Below are 20507 nucleotides of genomic sequence, written 5' to 3' on the forward strand. Positions count from 1 at the left end.
AATTCAGTGTCAGTGGCTAAGCTGTAACCCTCTGGGTTTTTCCATGTAACTTCACGACTATAGTAAATCTAGCACCATAACCGATACATTAGCGGTAACATATAGCATGTTAAATGCATCTACAAGTACATTCTTCAATAGTTTGGCATTCCTTCTTGGCTAGGTATCTTTTCCGTCCTCTTAAAAAAAGAAAACGGATCATAATTCACTGTGACTGTAATTTAATGATTAAAGCCTCTCTCTCTCTCTCTCTCTCAGATGGGCGACCAAGATGTTTATGAAAGACTGTCGGAGTCCCAGACAGACGGAGAGATGGGCGAAGAGAAAGGAGAAAGTGAAGGAGAGAGTGAAAAGAGGGGGTCATGGACAGGTGCTGAGAGTTTCTACCAGTTCTCATCCTCTCTACGTGCTGTGGTTCGCATTAGACAGAAATACCAGACCATGAAGAAACGACGGCTGGAGTTAGCCGGGCTGGGTGGAGTAGGGCCAGTGGTAGGGGCTGGTCTCTTCACTGGGGCCCCTGTTCGCACCAGCCCCAAAATCTTCACCTTTGAGGGGTTGACCCCCTCCAGCGCCACCACGACCTTGTCCTTGCTCCTCCAAAAGAAGAAGAAGAAGAGGTCGCGGCGGGTCATGTTCCCCAGTGGAGGGGGGTGCAGGGCCCCCGTCGTAAAGGAACACAGCCGAGCAAAGAACTGCCTCTTCCTCCTCTGCACCATCCTCTTCCTCCAGGTAATGTGTATGTGGTTAATCTTCATCTTTGTCTTCCTCTTTGTGTGTTTATGTCTCATTCTGTACTTTATCCCTCCCTCCCTCCATACAGGTGTATAATGCCATAGAAAACCTTGACGACCATGTCCTGAGGTATGACCTGGAGGGATTAGAGAAGACTCTATGTAGGGAGGTGTTTGGCCAGCAGGGGGCGATGGAGGCTCTGTTAGCCCAGCTAAGAGACTACCTCTCTACCTACGTCCACAATAAACCCCTGGTCCTCTCCTTACATGGGACCAGTGGCGTGGGGAAGAGCCACGTAGGGAGACTCCTGGCTGGGCACTTCCGCTCGGTGGTGGGGGAGCCCCTGGTTCTCCAGTACTTTGTGTTGCACCACTGCCCCCTGGAGGATGACGCCTGGCGATGCGCCCGAGCGCTGACGATCTTAGTGTCGGAGACGGTGCTGAGAGCAGAGGAGGAGGAGAAAATTCCAGTATTCATCTTTGACGAAGCAGAGCACCTTCACCCAGAGCTGCTTGATGCGCTGCGGGATCTGGTGCAATCAAAGCTCTCCAACGAATACCTTAACGCAGTCTACCTGTTCCTTAGCAACCAAGGACACAATCACATCACTAAGCACCTGCTGCACAACTCCTCCAGCGACTCCATGATGACCGTGTCTGAGTACCATGGCAACTTCGTCAAGGAGCTGACCCCGTTGTTGCGGAACACTCTGGAGATGCTCCACCCACTGTGGGCAGAAGCTGAACTCATACCGCTGACCCTGCTGGAGAAAGGTCACGTAACGGAGTGCTTCCTGGATGAGATGATGAGGGAGGGGTTCTACCCGGACCGTACCAACATTGAGAGGCTGGCGGGGGAGATAGAGTACTACCCCGTGGTATGGGGCCGGGTGTATGCCCGGACAGGCTGTAAACAGGTTGTGGCGAAGGTCAACCTGCTATGAGAGACCTACAGAGGGATGTTGAGATTACAGAAGACAGGGACAGAAAAAGACGTGTCCTGAGAAAAGATACTACTGGACAGTGTCAGTTCCAAGAACTGTTTTGGCCCGGTCTTTTGGAGCCTAAAGACCTTTGGTGTTTCTTGTGATCCATCAAGCAAACAAAGCCCACGTTACTAGCCAGAACCCACCATTGGGGAAAAAAACATTGTCGTATGTCTGAGAATGAGGAGTATCTCCACAATGAAGGCTGATCATGTCAGATAATCATCTTTTCTACATTCTGTAACTTAGCACCATCCTGAACGAGCCCCTTTGTTACTAGATGAATAGATAATTACCATTTAGGTATGAGATAGGATAGGTAGGGCTAATATCATAGCCTGCACATCTGGAGAGGAGTCAAAATCAGGAGTTGTGGTCATGGTGAAGCACCACTGCTCATTCTCCCATGATGCTGTTAGGCAAACTACTGACAGTAATACACAGACGCGCTCCCAATAGAGCCTTCAAACTCAACTCTGGACCTCGAAGCCAGTTCCACCTCATTTGTTCATTGTTCCCTTCTAATCAGGAACTGATTTAGACCGGAGACAACAGATGTGTGCAATTAGTTATCAGGGCTAAACAAAAAACCAGCAAGCTCCAGACCTCGTAGTGTACGAGTTGAATACCACTGCAATAGAGGAAGATATTAGTAATTGTACCAAATGACTCTGGTTGTGGCAATGATAACGAAAGGGCCAAGAGCAGCACAGGAAAATGTGATGAAGTAGTTGTATTTTGTTAGCATACTATATTGATTAAACTGTATCATGCTTTCTGAATTATTCATCTTTCTGGTTGACAGCGACCAAGGGGTTTGGGACATAATGCTTGTTCAGAAGCCCCCCAGAAATCATTTTAAATAAAAAATACATATGCAAATTATTCCAACTGAACCACATACTGGACCAAGCAGGCTGGTATGGTACAATCTCAGAAACACTGTGCCTCTACTCATCACATGGGTATCTATCATCTCAACTCCCTATCACTACTATTCTCACTAAAGTGTTAATGGACCACGAAAATATTCTCAAAATCACGTTGAGAAATAAAAGACAACATCATCAAGACAAGTTTTTTTTAATTAGAATTCCATTACTTGAGTTTTGGGGGGGAAAAACGAGGTGCTGTGTCTCGAACACACCAATTCAAAAAGATTCATAATTATGACAAAAATGGAAAGAAAACAAAGATACATGGATTCATGGTTTATGACTTGGTAAAGGAGGGACCGAGCCTACACAACAGCCTCCCTTCAAATGGTGTCTAACCGTACGAGTGTTGAAACTCGGGGAGGAGAATGTGTATACTATGTACAGAGAGCGGGACATACAGGGAGTGTCGATTGGCTCCCGAGGGCACCAATGACAGCCAGGAAGGGGTGTAGGTCTAAAGCAGCATGAGCAACAACATCCACATCCCTCGTCATGTGACCACAGATCTTAACAAGACTAGATAGATAGATATAAGCAACACTGTAGAAATGCCATCTTTTCTCACCTACTGGAAGATCCCACCATATTGCTTTCACCTACCAGCTGTCCTCTAAAGAAGAGTGGCCTCAGAGCAAAGACAAGGAGATGAAGAAATGTTGAGTTTTGGGACATGTAGAACTGCATTCAGCCTACAATACTCCTAATAGGTCCTTCCGTTTTGTAGCGCTGTATGCGCAATGTAGAATCTTCCTTAACCTCTCCTGCAGACTCCCCTCTTCAGTGTAGTTACAGTAACAGCAGACTGTAGCGGTGGCGAAATGGTTGGTTCCCTCTCAGGGTTGGGCTCAATTAAAATCTCAGTTCGGTCAAGTCAGGAATTGAACGAAAATTGGCTGAACTGGCTGTAAAATGCCTCTTTCCACCAGGCCTGTGGCCAAAACTAACGGTTTACACCCCGTGATATGAAAACATACAATTGAAGTTGTGCACATCCAAAATCACAAACGTCCTATGATCACACTGGGTTTGACGGACACCATGGTCCACAACTGAACACAGCACAACCAAAATACACCCAAAACATTTTATACTCAAACCAATACAAAAGAAACAGACGGCATTCTTTTTAAACCAAGAGAACACCGGGCTTCAACTGCATCCGGCTTCCATCCTTACTAAGCCTTCTGTTCTACACCCGATATTCATTCACACATGTTTACAATGAAATACGAAGGGGAATATAAACGTCTGTAAGTTCACGCGAGCGACACGTTTACCCGGGGACTACTCAGCCAAACTCCTACTGAAATATTAGTGTCACTTCAGTAACCAGTCAGAAGAGAAATAACTTAGCCACAGTGTTTCTATACAACGTCAGTTAAAAGGGGAGGTATCCATCCCCAGTGCCTGCCTTTATGCACACACTCAATTTCAAACTAGATGACCAGTATAACTAACTAATGACCAGATAACTAACTAATTAACTAACTAAACCAAAAGGCTAGACTATAACAGCCATGACATTACAGAATGCCTCTCTCGGTCTCATTCGTGTATTTCAGCTACTTTAGTCAAGACGGACATGGCGGCCACAGGTTTGACTATTACTGCCAAAACACTCAATGTGTGTGAGTGGAAAGGGACTGTGGTGTGTGAGAGAGAGGTGGGAATGGAGTGTCTACAGGATGGTGGTTTTGGATAAGGGCTGTGGTAGGGTGTGTGGGGTTGGGAATGAGGGGTGATTGGTTCTGGGCTCTTCTCTTGGTTGTTGGGACTTGTTCCCGCCGCTCTATGCCTCCAGCTCGAAGCCCAGGCCCACTTTGTGGCCGCCGGTGTTGAAGTTCTTCCCGTCGATCAGGGCTGACAGAGTCACCTTCACACCTACAGAGGAGAGGAATATCCTGGAGATGTAAAGCAGTATAGCGCGACCTAAAATGACAGTTGTGCTCCGAGGACATCATGAATTCTAATCAAATCAATCAGTCATTAGATCACAATGGTGATTGTGACTCACCTGGCCTGAGGGTCTGGGTGTAGCCGACTCCAATCAGGCTGGCGTTGTTCACTTTGGCCTGCAGGGGGAGACACAGGCCGTCATCGAACGTGTTCTGGTGCGCAAATCTGAATTAATTGCAAAGAGCTGCATCCCCGCTAGGGGTGGGGCTACAGCAAGAGCCTGGGTTGAGACTAAGATAGACAGAGTGTGTTTGTGTGTGTTACTCACAGACAGGGAAGCGTCTTTGTCCAGGGCGTATTTGGCTGCGATGCCGAAGCGTGTGTTGTTGCTGCCGGCCGTCCAGGCCAGAGTGACCGCCGTCTCCAGCTTGTCATCCACCTTCTGGTAGATAGAACCTCCAAACTCAGTCCCATCATTACTGAAAGAGGAGAGAGAAGATAGACATGCCCAAATCAAGCACTAGTTCATACTCCTAGACAACCTCTCTCCATTGTTCCTGAAGGAGAGAGCAAGATACTGTAAGAAACAATCCTAAAATGAATGAATACCTCCCTGCTCCATAACATTATTACTGAGAAAGAATCCATAGAACGGGGCTTCCCCTTTCATGTCAATGGAGGCATTATGGGTGGACTGGCAGACATTTTAAGTGTACCCATGAGTTAACCAGTCAAATTGCCAGGGTTAGAGGTGTTACGTTCATGTTTTAAGTATCCCTATATTTCTGTTATTACGGCGCCTGCGCAGGAGTCTCGTTGATGATACTGGCCTGAGTGCAGTGGCAACCATGTATCGTGCTAATACGGTGAGTAAACGTTAAACTGGAACCTTGTCGTGTCATTTGGGAGCTAACATTGGTCGCCGAGGATGGTTAATAACTACAATGTGCCACCTCGCTTCGACGAGGTCGTATGAAAGTTGGGGAAATTAACTTGAAATCTGGACACGGGTTAACGTTACTAATCTGGACGTGAAAAAGCAAGCACTTGCGGTGGTATTATCGCTCGAAGGAAGAGCGAGAGATACAGCACTGGAAATATCCGTTGAGGATTTGAACAAGGATGACGGTATGGGAACTTCGATCAGAGCACTGGATTCTGTGTTTCTTAAAAGAGAAAGAACGTGCCTACGAGGCATATTCAAACTTTGACAGTGTTACTAGGGACATTTCGGTTGCAATGACGGACTACATCATTGATTTCGAATAGAAGTACTTGATGGTTCTCCCGGATGCAGTGTTAGCTTTCAAGTTGCTAGATACTGCCTGTCTGGATGGTAGGTAGCCTAGTGGTTAGAGCATTGGACTAGTAACCAAAAGGTTGCAAGATCGAATCCCCGATCTGACAAGGTAAATATCTGTCGTTCTACCCCTGAAGGCTGTTAACCCACTAGGCCGTCATTGAAAATAAGAATTTATTCACTGACTTGCCTGGTTAAATAAAGGTAAACAACAAAAAAATGGTAGGGACTGCTTGTACTGTGTGCTGACCTGCGTCAATGAATAACAGATGGAATGAAAGTGAGTGACGCAGCATATTACACTGAGCAGCAGAGAAAAGGTGCCAAAAAGTCACGTTCAAGACAAACAGACGAGGGCGCTATTGCCCGGCACAAATCCACTTGACAGATATGGAAGGAGATCAAAATGTGCTATTTGTCAAAGCCCTGGGTTAAAGACTGTCCTCATAAAAATGAACAAGTTTAACACAGAATCATTACTGTTTTCAAACCAACCTGCTTCTGATACTGAGCTCTTCATAGTTGAATCCTTAAGATCTGCTGTGATTGTACATGCACAGTTTGTGGTGCAAATTGGCTTGATAGCTATGTCAGTGAACTAAATATGAAAGTACAAAATATGATTGACACACCAAGCAACGGAACTTTCAAATTTGGAGATGGGAGAATCATCCATTCTACAAAGATACCAGCAAAAATTGGTCAGACTAAGAGTCACATTGAAACAGAGGTGGTCCCTACAGATATCCCCTTGCTATTAATTAAGCAAAGCTTCCCTCAAGAAGGCAGGGGCTGAACTAGACACAAAAAATGACAAGGCAGTGATGTTCAAACAACCAGTGACCCTTGAACTTACTACCTTTGTCTAAAATGCTTACACAATAGTGGTCTAAGACATCAAACAGAGTCCATGTAAAAATTTGATTCTGACGGACACAGAGAACATGACCACAGAGGAAAAACTAAGTATTGTTACAACTTCAAACAGTTTGGACATGCTACAGTCGACAGGCTTCAGAAATTACTCCGCAGTTCTGGGAATAATGATGAGAGTATTTCCATTCTACGGCAGATAGTTAACAGTTGTGAAACATGCCAGAAACAAAGCAACCCTAAGCCCAGACCAGCTGTTGGTTTGCCACTGGCTTCCAAGTACAGATCTACATGAGCTGGGACCAAGTGTGTGGTACCTTCACATAATCCACCACATCACACGCTTCAGTGCTAGAAGCATTGTGAATACAAAGAAACCCAGTGAAATCGTCAAGCACGTCATTCATTCCTGGATAAGTGTATGGCCCGTCCCAGAAATTGTACAGAGACAATGGAGGAGAATTCAATAATAATGAAATAAGAGAAATGGCAGAGAACTTCAACATGGAAGTAAACTGCTGCATACAGTCAATGGAGCAATGGACTTTTGGAGAGACATAATCAAACACTCACACACAGAGATTATGCTGAAAGTGAAGCAAGACAATGGATGTGACTGGAAAACAGCCCTAGATTGGGCTTTGATGGCAAAAAACTCAATACACAATGTCCATAGTTACAGCCCATACCAACTAGTGTTGGGGCAGAACCATAACCTTCCCTCTACAGGTTGACAAGCCACCAGCACGAGAAGCGACAAGTATGAGTGCATGGGTGGGACAGCACCTTTCAGCACTACATGTAGCAAGAAAAGCGTTCACTGAAGCAGAGTGTTCAGAGAGAATTCGCAGGACTCTGCGTAAACAGCTTCGACCCACCGATAGGGTTGCAAAGGGTTGGAAACTTTCGGATAAATTTCCGGAATTTCTGGATGCAGAGTTCAAGAGTGCAAATGAAGGTCAAGCAAATCATAGAGAAAGCAGACTTTATTGCAATCATCTCCGATGGGTGGTTGAATCTTCGTTGGCAAGGAATAATTAACTACATCTCCACCCCTCAACCAGTATTCTACAAGAGCACAGACACAAGGGACAACAGATACACCAGTCTCTACATTGCAGATGAGCTGAAGTCGGTCATCAATGACCTTGGCCCACAGAAGGTATTTGCACTGGTGACAGACAATGCTGCGAACATGAAGGCTGCTTGGTCTAAAGTGGAGGAGTCCTACCCTCACATCACACCCATTGGCTGTGCTGCTCATGCATTGAATCTGCTCCCCAAGGACATCATGGCACTGAAAACAATGGATACACTCTACAAGAGAGCCAAGGAAATGGTTAGGTATGTGAAGGGTCATCAAGTTATAGCAGCAATCTACCTCACCAAGCAAAGTGAGAAGAATAAGAGAACCACATTGAAGCTGCCCAGCAACACCCGTTGGGGTGGTGTTGTCACCATGTTTGACAGTCTCCTGGAGGGGAAGGAGTCTCTCCAAGAAATGGCCATATCACAGTCTGCCGATCCTCCTGGATGTATTTTGGGAGAGAGTGGTAAGCAGCCTGAAACTCCTGAAACCTACAGCAGTAGCCATTGCATGGATTGAGGGAGACAATGCCATCCTGTCTGATGTTCAGACTCTGCTTGCAGATGTAAGAGAAGAATTCCGTATTGCCTTGCCCACTTCACTGTTGCTCCAAGCAGAGGAAACTGCAGTTCTGAAATACATCAAAAAGCGTGTATACTTCTGCCTGAAGCCCATACATGCCGCAACGTGCATGTTGGACCCAAAGTATGCTAGCAAGAGCATCCTGTCTGGTGCAGAGATCAACAAGGCCTATTGTGTCATCACTACCGTGTCTCGCCACCTTGGCCTGGATGAGGGCAAGGTTCTTGGCAGTCTGGCGAAGTACACTTCCAAGCAAGGGCTTTGGGATGGAGATGTAATATGGCAGTCGTGCCAACATATCTCATCAGCCACCTGGTGGAAGGGACTTTGTGGATCTAAGGCTCTTTCCCCTGTTGCCTCCATCATCTTTCAAATCCAACCAACATCAGCCGCCTCAGAGCGCAACTGGTCCTTGTTTGGGAACACACACACCAAAGTACACAACAGGCTGACCAATACAAGGGTTGAAAAATTGGTGGCCATCCGGGCAAATTTTAGGCTTTTTGAGCCTGACAACGAGCCATCCTCAGTAAGGTTGGAAATTGACAGTGAAGATGAGGCCTCAGAATCTGATGTTCAGGAGGTGGACATTGAGGAGGTCCAGAGAGAAGACATGGAAGCCTGAGAGGAAGACAACCAAAGCTTTAGTTTTGATGTATGTTGAAAACGTTTTTGGGAGATGCGATGGATCATTGGGGCTCATTCAATATTCCCTTTTGTTGTTCAGTGAAATCATCCCATGTGAAGAGTCAACTCAATTAAAGTTCAATTCGTAACTAAATTGTTTTTTCTATTGGAAGGATTTAATAATTTGCAATAATGTCTTATGATAAAGTAAAAGGTTTATATTTCTGTCTCCATATAATATGGTAAATATATCGAATGCAAAAAACATTACATTTAAATGGTATTAATATTAATTTGCATCTATTTCCGTTAATTCCCATATATTCCCACGGAAAGTTTCCACCTCTGAATATTCCCCAAAATGTGCAACCCTACCCACGATGAGTAGTACCAGACTGGAAACAAAGTGTACTACAAACGAGTTGACTGGTAAGAACGGAAAGGACCGGGAGTAGTCATTGGCCAAGATGGTGTGGTGATATTTGTGAGGCACGGAGGCATGATTGTCAGGGTGCATCACTCACTCAAGATTGTGGAAAGTAAATGATCAACAAGATGGTGGGGCTGTTGCTGAGAATCAGCCTCCTAATGAAAATTAGAAAAAGGACACAGTAACAGACACAAACCTACCAGATGTCGCATCCAAGGATATGGACACTGAAACAAGAAATGGAGCAGAGACCTTCAACCATGACACAGATAATACTATTGAGCGTTCAAATTAGGAAAACATTCAACAGCCACGTGTTAAGACAACATGGTTGTTCCAATCTGAAAACTGGACAAACTGTTAAATACATGGACAGAGAAAGTGGTATTCCACATACAGCAACCATCATTGGACGAGCAGGAAAAGCAAAAGGAAAACACCAGAACTGGTACAACTTGCAGGACTCTGAACCAGCTACACTTTCTGGTACAACAGGGTCAGCTGACCGGTCACTCGTAGATCATCTCAGAATTGAACCAATGGAAAAATCGAGAAAACAGAACGACATTCAAAATGATGATGTACTTGAAACAAAGGACGTGTCATTTGACTCAGCTAAGCTAGATGAGCTCAGTAACTGGAGGACAAATGGAGTGTTTGAGGAAGTCAAAGACATTGGCCAAAAATGTGTCTCAACAAGGTGGGTGTGTACACTTAAAGAATCCTTACCTGGGAAAGTGCCAAAAGCACGTCTAGTGGCTAGAGGTTGAGGAGCTGGCTGCTAAACAACTCCCAAAAGACTCACCAACATGCACCTCAGTCACTCAGATTGCTGCTGACAGTATTCTGCCAGAAAAAAATTGAAAATTCATTCCATAGACATCCGATCTGCATTTTTGCAGGGAACAGAGCTGTCAAGGGACATTCCCATCCGACCTCCACCTGAAGCTAAGGGCGAAGGAACACTGTGGAAACTAAAAAGGTGTGTATGGCCTGGCAGATGCATCACTCTACTGGTACAACAAAGTCAAGGCAACCATGCTGAGTACAGGTAGAAAAATAAATGTCACAAGTGGGTCCTGCAGTCTTCTATTGGCTTGATCAAGACTGCAATGTGACTGGAGTACTTGCCTGTCATGTTGATGACTTCATCTGGGGTGGCTCACAGACCTTTGCAACAACTGTGATTCCACACCTCAAACCAGTTTTCCCAGTCGGCCACAAAGGAGCAGCTTGCCGAATGTCTGACTGAAAAGGGACATCCGTACTTCTTGTGCTTCTAAAGGCACTCGGTAATGGAAAGTGGCAGCTTGAGTAATACAAATAACTGTCACACAACCCACTTGTAACGGGGAACTTAAATAAAACTTGGGACATTTAATTATGTTGTTGATGTTTTGTCTTTGAAGAAAAGTGGGAGATTGTTAAGTTCATGTTTTAAGTATCCCTATATTTCTGTTATTACGGTGCTTTCACTCTTATTAGTGCGCCTGCGCAGGAGTCTCGTTGATGAACACGGCCTAAGTGCAGTGGCAACCATGTATTGCGCTAATACGGTTGAGTAAACGTTAAACTGGAATCTTGTCGTTGTGTCATTTTGACTTAACATGAGGTTCTAAGCCATTCTATGGATTCAATTTCTATTAGAGACACAGGGCAACAGTTACCAAACGTTATCATCTAACACATTTCTACATTTATGATGATAACAAAACCAGCGTTTTTAGCCATGACCCACTGCACTGAGATACTCACACGTTGGTGTGGAGCTGGAAGTCGCCAGCCTTGTATCCCAGGGCGAAGTTGTTCTGGGCCAGTTTGGACTTGGCCATATCGAAGGCCATCTGGTACCCGGCAAGCCAGCCGTCATAACCCACCACGGCTGCTGCGTGGATTATGGGACCCTCGAAGTCAACATCACAGCCCACATTAAGGAAGTCACGCTTGTAGCCAGTCTTCAGCTTGCCACTCTTCTTGCTGAGGACATATGGAGAAGAGAAAGAGCAAATTAGACATCCAACAAATATCCTTTCATAACTGATCCTTGATATTCTAAAAAAGGTGATAGCATCTTCAATAAATAAATCCTAAATCCTTTCATATCTTTTAGTCAAGTCATATTTTAGTTAACCTCGCCTTTCATGTAAAAACGTCATGCTTTTAGGGGAAGAGGTGATTTTGTACATGTATTAAATTGTGAGTTCGACCAATTACAGTCACCTTGCTTAGGACAGGCGTTTTCAAAGTAGGGTATTGCAGGAGGTCCGTGGCCAGGTCTCTTTATATATAATTTTGGCCAAGGGATCCATGGAACATGTGCCTGGGAGGCTCATAGGGATATTGGTATCCACACTACTCCACCAATTATACATTTTTCAACTCAATACTTCTTGGATTCCCCAAAAATTATTTTCTTTTAACATAAATGCACTGTAATTTAAGCTTTAAAACTGCAAAGCTCTCTCTGCCTCATGACAAAATGTGTAGAAAAGCAGGAAATTTGCCAAGACATGGGCCTTTAAATATTCCTTCCGAGGGACCCAAGACTTGGTTCGTCTGGCCATGCACTATTAGAACTCCTTGTATGCTATATTTATGTCACTTGAGTTGTGTTCTGATTATGAGGGAGTCCCCGATGAATTTACCATCACTAAAGAGGTCCCCCATCATTTTTATGTAGAAGGACTGAAAAGCTCAGTTCTGGTGATGTTTCTACAACTTGATTGGAGTCCACCAGTGAAAAATGTAATCGATTGGACATGATTTGGAAAGGCACACCTGTCTATATAAGGTCCCACAGTTGACAGTGCATGTCAGAGCAAAAAGCAAGCCACGAGGTTGAATGAATTGTCCGTAGAGCTACATTTCTAAAAACCTGTTTTTGCTTTGTCATTATGGGGGTATTGTGTGTCGATGGATGAGGGGGAAAAACGATTGAATCCGTTTTAGAATAAGGCTGTAACGTAACACTTGGAGGGACAAATAAAAATCTCCCCCTACCAGATAAGAAACCCTGGTCTAAACAATGCTTGAAACTCCGGTTGTAAGTGCTTTTTTAAAACGACGCCACGCGCAATTGTAGGAGTAGCGATATAAATGTGGTTGCAATGGAAAGCTGGGACCAATGTACCCCGGGACTGCTTTACAGAAGAAATATCAGCACGCGCATAGAAGCACGAGATTGAACTTCACTCAGCTTTCTAGAATTTTCCCCGTTAGTATACTCTATCAACGTTTGTGAGAGAAGAAAAATAGTATTCGCATTACCTTAAGGCTTATATAAATGATAGGCGTGTACATTCCTGTTACTCTGGTTGTGCAAGTTGCTGTTTTCACATAACTCTGTACCTAATTCACCACGGCTGTGCACATCTCGTGTTCTTACCCCCACCCTCTGTACTCTGAAACTTGCACGTTCGGGCACGAGGTATCTCTGTTCCCGAACAAAGTCTCTCCTTATCCTCTTTCTAAGAATAAACTGTTCTTAGTACTCGCAGGAGAACAGAGGACTCAGAATATATGGCCACCTCATCCAGTAGATGTGGGTTGGTTCGACACATTGAGACAGTTGTGGTGGATTATGGAAATGTAACCAGGTTGGGCTATATAAGGCAAGCCCGAAATCAGAATCATTGGGCTCTCAACGAACCACCTACGGGTGGGTCGTTGACCAGCTCCATTATTGTAATAATTAATCAATATCAAAGAGAATGAGAGAGTGCCAAGAGTGTGTAAAACTGTCATCAAGGCAAAGGGTGGCTACCCTGAAGAATCTCAAATATATTTGGATTTGTTTAACACTTTTTTGGTTACTACATGATTCCATATGTGTTATTTCATCATTTTGATGTCTTCACTATTATTCTACAATGTAGAAAACAGTAAAAATTAAGAAAAACTCTGGAATGGGTAGGTGTGTCCAAACTTTTGACTGGTACTGTAGATAATTTGTAGACAGCAATAGGGGAGTAGCATGATTTGTCTGATTCTCAGTAATAATGGTATGGGAATAATGTAGCATTTTATTTTGTAAAGTATTTTTTTGCACCTAACACGACAACAACATTTTCAGTCACCTCCTTGTCTGAAGGACAATTGGATAAGTCTCATGGTATGTAGACCTACATTGAACACCCCATGTTGGCTGCTACTGTAGGCTAAATGATAGAACAGCTATTTCCATGTTAAAATGTTACGCAATGCATTTTCTCCATAGTTTTTTCCCATTATGATCAAATAGCCACAGTAGCCTACTTGACCACTGTTAAAACTAACTTAAAGCGGGTACATCCTGCGTTCACAGTAAACGTGCGCCCTGGAAGTTGCACAGAATTTTCACAATGTTCAAGTTCGCACTCAGCAGACCTGGAATTTGCTCAGTGCCCCAAACAAATGTAGAAATATTTATCTCGCATAGAATGCACAACAAGATGACTAGGTACACTATTCTACTATGAGGTCGTCTGATTTAGTTTTAATAACATTACATGGCAAAAATAGAAGCACTGGAAAGTTACATCGTGAGCGATAAAGAATAGGCTTTGAATTACTTTACTAGCAGCTACAGTAGGCTACACACCGCTGCTTGAGTTGAGCGCACTATAGACTATTTCATTCCCTTCATCTGAACATCAGTGTCAGCACTAATCATGCATGTCCGTTCAGTACACAGAGCATAACAGAGAACATTAAATATTTGAGAAAACTTTTATTTGGGAATGTATTTCATCGAATAGACATGCTACTTTATTAGGCAATGTTACCCCCTCCCGGGGAGATTTTTTATTGCCCACCGAAAACGTTAACACCTGTAAATGGCATATATACACTGAGTACACCAAACATTAGGAACACCTTCCCAATATTGAGTTGCACCCCCTTTTGCCCTCAGAACAGCCTCAATTCAGGGCATGGACTCTAAAAGCTGTCGAACGTGTTCCACACGGATGCTGGCCCATGTTGTATCCAATGCTTCCCACGGTTCTATCAAGTTAGCTGGATGTCCTTTGGGTGGTGGACCATTCTTGATACACACAGGAAACTGTTGAGTGTGAAAAACCCAGCAGCGTTGCAGTTCTTGACACACTCAAACCGGTGCGGCTGGCACCTACTACCATACCTTGTTCAAAGGCACCTCAATCTTTTGTCTTGCCCATTCACACTCTGAATGGCACACATACACAATACATGTGTCGATTGTCTCAAGGCTTAAAAATCCTTCTTTAACCTGTCTCTTCCACTTAAATCCATTTCAATCAGTGTGAATTAACAAGTGACATCAATAAGAGATCATAGCTTTCACCTTCATTCACCTGTCAGTCTACGTCATGGAAAGAGCAGGTGTTCTTAGTGTTTTGTCCATACATATCAGATTGACGTCTCTCTCTCACCCTGTGTTTGGTACGAAGGATGTGTCCAGGGCCACCTTGAGTCCCTGAGCCAGCTGGTCCTCCACAGTGACCTCTGTAGCCAGGGTGTTGTCGGTGTTCCACTTCTGGTTGAAGCTCAGGCCCAGCTCCTTCATCTTGTACTTGGTCTCCAGGTTACCTGCTGCCTTCCCCGTGTCTGTGTTACTGGAACCTGATGTGTTGAACTCCTGAGAGGGTGAGAGAGGAAAAAAAGAGTGGGAGAATGTGTGAGACAAGCGACGGTGTGAGGGGAGAGAGATTTGAGGTCAAAGAGTTTGAAAGGACTGGGGGAATGAGTAATGAGTGTGCGAGTGAGAGAATGGGAGAAAGAGACATCTAGAAGAGCAGATCGTTGAAACGGGCAGTTTTGTGCTGACTGCAGAAGACATCCTGAAAGAATCATGCATTATGTGAGGAGAAACACAGAAAACAATACAGGTGAGAAGAAAAGTGCGCGAGGAAAATAAAGGTCAAGAAAATGAGGGATGCAAGGTAAGGATGGTGGATGACTGGATCCCTGGGAGAGAGGAAGGATACATCATTTGGATGGAGACAAAAATAATGATAATATTCACTGGACAGTGATGAAGATTCAAACAGACCGACATTACCATCAGCTGGACATAATTTTAACAGTGAGATCAGACAGTCTGCATCTCCCGGCACATATCACGGATCATGCTGTATATAGTACAGACATCAGTACACTGTGGGAGAGAGTCTTACCATCTACAGTAGAGAGCAATCCAAGAGGCAGCGGGACAGAGCAGGGGTTAGGATGGCAGATAGGGAGACAGACACACACACACACAGTCTTATACACCAGGCCTTACACACAACCTATAGAACGGTTGTGTTATTACAGAACCATAGACAGGATTAGAGAGAGAGAAGCTGAGGCAGATCAGGTGGGACAGAGGAGAGAGGGGAAAGTAAACGGGAAAAGGACAGTAACAGAAGACTCACCACTCCACTCTGAGACTTGGTCTTCAGGTCCAGCTTCACAATGCCGAAGCCTGGATGGTTAAACAAGAGGTTGATGAGTTAATGTTACATCTGAGCAGACTCGCAGAGTCATAAAACACATATGGCCGCGATATAGTCAAAGACGACTGAGAAAGCACGAATGACAATTGGTTTATGATGCATTCAATTGCACATATTGTTTGCTTTGCTTTCTAGCAAACCATAACCTCGCCAGCCAAGTGCAATTTAAAAATGTATTACATCACATTGACTGATTCCCAGTTGACTTCTGCGTTTCAAATTCTGGCAAGACCAGGCTATAACCAGTAACTTGATCTGTTCTTCACTGCTTTAGCCAACTCCCTGGTGGTCATTTGTTTTGTGTGGAATTTTGGCTTCTCCTCTTTAGCCTTACTGTTCAGGTGTGCAAACATTTTTACTATTAACTCACCATAGCCCTTGCTGAATATGTCCTTGGCAGTCTTGCCCAGGTCTGAATATGAAGGAGGAACAGCCATTGCACCTGGAGAAGAGAGAAGACAGGACATTCAACACACGTAGGCCTGTGTCCCACTGCAATATTTGACTCAGTTCACATAGATCAGGTGGTTAGTCAGTGGAGTGTGATTTTCTAGAATATTGCAAACAGCTGACACGATTCCCTCAGGACTGATTTGGAAAAGTCAGAGGTGGTATGCATTTTCTTGACAGAACAGGCAGCAGTATTTGCAGACCTAGAACCTTGTTATGGCTTGACAGGACTGGGTATAGACACATATTGTAACAATATTTGCAGGCACCACAAAACCAAACTAAGAAAACAAGTGTATTTGTGTTTATTAAGGATCCCAGCAGCTACTCTTCCTGGGTTCCAAACACATTAAGGTACGTACATCACACATAAAACAAAAGATAAAACAGTACAACATTATCCTCTTCCGTTACCCTCTTCCTGTGGAACCATAAGATGTAAGGATTGGAGAAAGGGGGGTGTCTGAAGTGGAGTATATATACTTGTGATGGTAGGAACGTGTCTTTGTCTGAATTACATCTGTAAAGACCCTTTGAGGAGAATTAAACTTGGTTAATCTTCTCTAGTGTCAATGAGTTTTTTACTCTGAAAAATTAGAAACTAACAGAAGGCAGAGCAGCGCTTTATAATGGACAGACTTCTCCCCATCTTAGGTACTGTTGTATCAACATGTTTTGACTAGGGATGAAACGGTTACCGGTTTCACGATAAACCACGGTAAAATTCCCAACGGTTAGTATTACTGTTTCTAAATTGTATTATTAAAACGCACGGTAAATACTGTCCAGCATCAACCAAAGTTAGCAACAGTCTGACGCAGGCGCAGCATGGGTTTTATTTTGTGTGGAAACATGGCGGAAGGCAGTGACAGCGGTCGGGAGATTTTTCAGCCTTCTAAGAGGTCCACATCTGAAGTGTGGTCGTATTTTGAGTTTTACAAGAGTGCTGAAGGAAACTTAATCGAAGATGGTCACACTGTCTGCAGAACATGCAACGACAAAAAACGATGCGAAAGGGGGCAACACTTAAAATCTCTTGAGTCATCTTCGTAACCACCACTTTATAGCGAATGAAAGGTAAATTAACGTTTAGCTCAATGCATGTGGGGACTTCGGAATGGGGGAAAATGTAATGCTTTGTCTGTCTAACTTGCTAATAGCTTGTCAATAATGTAAACTGAAGCTTTCAGTGTTACCTACTTTTGTAAAAACACTAACGTTACCCGTTGTTCTGCTGCTGTATGCGACGTGTGTCTGCAGACTATTCGCCCATTGCACATGATAACACGTTATGTAGTTTAGTCACCCAACCAACATATTTTGTTCATTTAAAATACGGCTGTCGTCGACTTGGTTGTAAAAGTGGTCCAGCAGGAGAAACACTAGACTCCTATACAAGACTCCTGTATTTATGTCAATTGTTGGGCTCATTGCAATTACTATCACTTTCTTCTTAAGACTAATTTGTATTTATGTAAATTGTGCATGGGGTCATTGCATATACTCAAATGCAACACAGAATTTAGACTGTGTAATAATAATTATAATGTAACACCAATAATAATACATTTGCTATTCCCTTGTTTACAGAGTGGGCGTGCAGCCATCTTTAATGTTACTATTTAAAATGTTTATGCACGCAAAGTACATAGTTCTGCTAATTTTATTTGTTGGTTTTCAATATAACACTTGGTGAAATGATTTCAGTGTGTGTATCAGTACGTTTTGAACATTTCCAGCACATTTGAACAATACCGCGATAATGCTTATAACTGATAATTTGTCACTATAATCGTGATATGAACATTTCATAACGTTTAATCTCTAGTTTTGACCATGACAGTTTACAATCCAATGTTACTCCAAGCAGTTTAGTCACCTCAACTTGCTAAATTTCCACATTATTCATTACAAAATTTTGTCGATGGCTAGCTAGTTGATTTTACAGAGACATTTCTATTCATGTGTATTTTGAGATACCTTTAAATGTCGCAAAGCATTCTATTCATTAAAATTCAGGTTAGTAATAATCAGTAAATGTATTTATAATATAATTTGCTATTCTAGTTAGCTAATGTTCAACGCTATAAAATTGTAAAAATGTATTATCCTGCCAACTACCTAACAATGAGACTCTGGTTAATCCACTCCTGATTTTTTTATTTGACCTTTTTAACTAGGCAAGTCAGTTAAGAACAAATTCTTATTTACAATGACGGCCTAGAAACAGTGGATTATCTTTCAAATTGAGCAGATAGTTAAGGTTAGCTGAAAGCTAGTATCTTGAAGGTGAGGGCCATAGGGCACAAAGAATATCGGGCTTAACATGTATTGTGCACCGTCCATTTCGGACGAAGGACAGATGGGACAGTTCGGAGAGTGGTCTTTAGCAAGGCTAGCCAAATTGTCCTAGTTGGAATGCTGGCTAGGCTAGGTAACTAGCTACATCTGCGTTGGGGTGGCTTGACTTCATCAGTAAATTAGCTAACTAGCCAACATCTAAGTAATTCGTATATTAAGTCATTGTAATGTAATAATTTATAGCTTGACTTAACACAAAATTATACTTGGGATGAGACGGCACGACATTGGCAAACAACATTATGTAACATTTGCTAGGGCACTAGCCAGTGCTCAGAACTAGCTAGTTAGCTAACCACATTACTCAACAGATGGACATTGGAATAGTCCCTTGTAGCGGGCTAGCTAGTTGGTGCAGTGGCTAACCTTGGACAAACGCGCTAGTTAGTGACATGCATTTTCCATGCAATAAACAGCATTATAACAAATAAACCGTTGTGCTTTATATTAGCTATATCAACAGTAGCTAGATTGTTCTTACCGATGTTATGTTGTGAAGCGTCTGAGCACTGTTCTTCCTTCACCCTGTCAAAGGCAGCGTACTTTAGCTCTCTCACACCAACTAGCATGAAGAATCTGCTTGGCAAAGATAGGGCACAGTGAAGGAGACACAATGAGCATGCGCAATTCATCGGGGCGAGGGCATGAATGACTGCAGCAGAATATTTTAGCTACATAATTTGTCAAATTCATTCCAGCATTTGCCAATAAAGCAATATATTCAGTGAATTCAATTTATTCATAGTCAAATTGCATCTCAAAGGGCTGGGCGCTTGGGAGGGACACTGGCTCTTTGGCAATCTCCAGACTTTTTGCAGTCTACAATTTATTTGGTCAGCCGCATCCACTGCATATTTGGTTAGGGAACGCCTCTTCTGTGAAGTACGCATGTGCAATAACTCAATTCGCATTTGCACTCCTAAACAACGAGATTTTTTAAAACTGTTGCAAAGGGTAAAGTCTACAAAACGTAGACCACTCTGTTCATAACATATTATAGTTTTGGTAACAGAACTGTATTGCGATCAAATGTTTCATCGATAAGAAAATGTGCAGAATGTCGGCCAATGTCCATCTCATTCCGTCTTCTCCCACTACCGGCCAGTGGGCTTCCTCTCAATACCATATTTGTTAGTGAGTGGAAACGCTAAGCGGATGCTTCACATTTATAGAACAATGGTGTATCTGTGATATAGCCATCTTTGACTTTGTGGCCATGGTAACTAGTGGAAACCGCATCCACTGGAGATCCATAGCGCCCACCAGCGGCTGCGTAGGCTATGACTCAATTAGGTTATATTTGGACGAAAATAGCATTGTTTAGTGACAAATAATAGGATAAGAAAGATACGAGTCGTCACTACTGTTGTTGTAGGCTATATAAATGGGGGGATGTAGTAGGCTTACCTAATATAGGGCCCAATGACGTGTCAGTGTCGAAGGTTGCCTATAATTTGTGTAAAGCTCCCGAGTGGCGCAGCGGTCTAAGGCACTGCATCTCAGCGCAAGAGGCGTCACTATAGTATCTGGTTCGCATCCAGGCTGTATCACATCCGGCGGTGATTTGTAGTCCCATAGGGTGGCGCACAATTGGCCCAGTGTGGTCCGGGTTTGGCCGGAGTAACCTCTTGAACCTCAAGAGTAACTGACTTTCCTAGTTAAATAATATATATATATTTTAAAGCCCAATGTGGGGGTCACATTGGTGAATATTTTTGTTTATAACTACATACCAGGCCACCCTAAGAAATGTACAGGTTGTTTGAAGAGGTCAATGTCCGAAACTGT

General features: G+C 43.4%; 2 protein-coding genes across 3 annotated transcripts in view; one reads left to right on the forward strand and one right to left on the reverse strand.

The window, feature by feature from the left end:
- Positions 1-3135, forward strand: part of LOC139543760 (torsin-4A-like) — a 23804-nt gene extending 20669 nt beyond the window's left edge. For both annotated transcript variants that reach the window (XM_071350142.1, XM_071350143.1), the window contains exons 2-3: positions 259-732; positions 824-3135. In XM_071350142.1, coding sequence (XP_071206243.1) covers positions 259-732; positions 824-1678 — 1329 coding nt within the window. In that variant the 3' untranslated portion in view covers positions 1679-3135. The remainder of the gene's footprint in view (positions 1-258; positions 733-823) is intronic.
- On the reverse strand, positions 2788-19357 carry LOC139543761 (voltage-dependent anion-selective channel protein 2-like). Its single transcript, XM_071350144.1, has 8 exons — positions 19201-19357; positions 16279-16350; positions 15828-15877; positions 14844-15049; positions 11209-11430; positions 4883-5033; positions 4673-4730; positions 2788-4539 (listed from the first exon to the last, which is right to left on the reverse strand). Exons 1-8 carry the CDS (start codon positions 19349-19351, stop codon positions 4448-4450), a joined length of 1002 nt encoding a protein of 333 aa, XP_071206245.1. The 5' UTR covers positions 19352-19357; the 3' UTR covers positions 2788-4447.
- Positions 19358-20507: the final 1150 nt, after the last annotated feature.

The sequence above is a fragment of the Salvelinus alpinus genome, chromosome 18 (genome assembly GCF_045679555.1).
Source record: "Salvelinus alpinus chromosome 18, SLU_Salpinus.1, whole genome shotgun sequence".
Taxonomy (NCBI): Eukaryota; Metazoa; Chordata; class Actinopteri; order Salmoniformes; family Salmonidae; genus Salvelinus; species Salvelinus alpinus.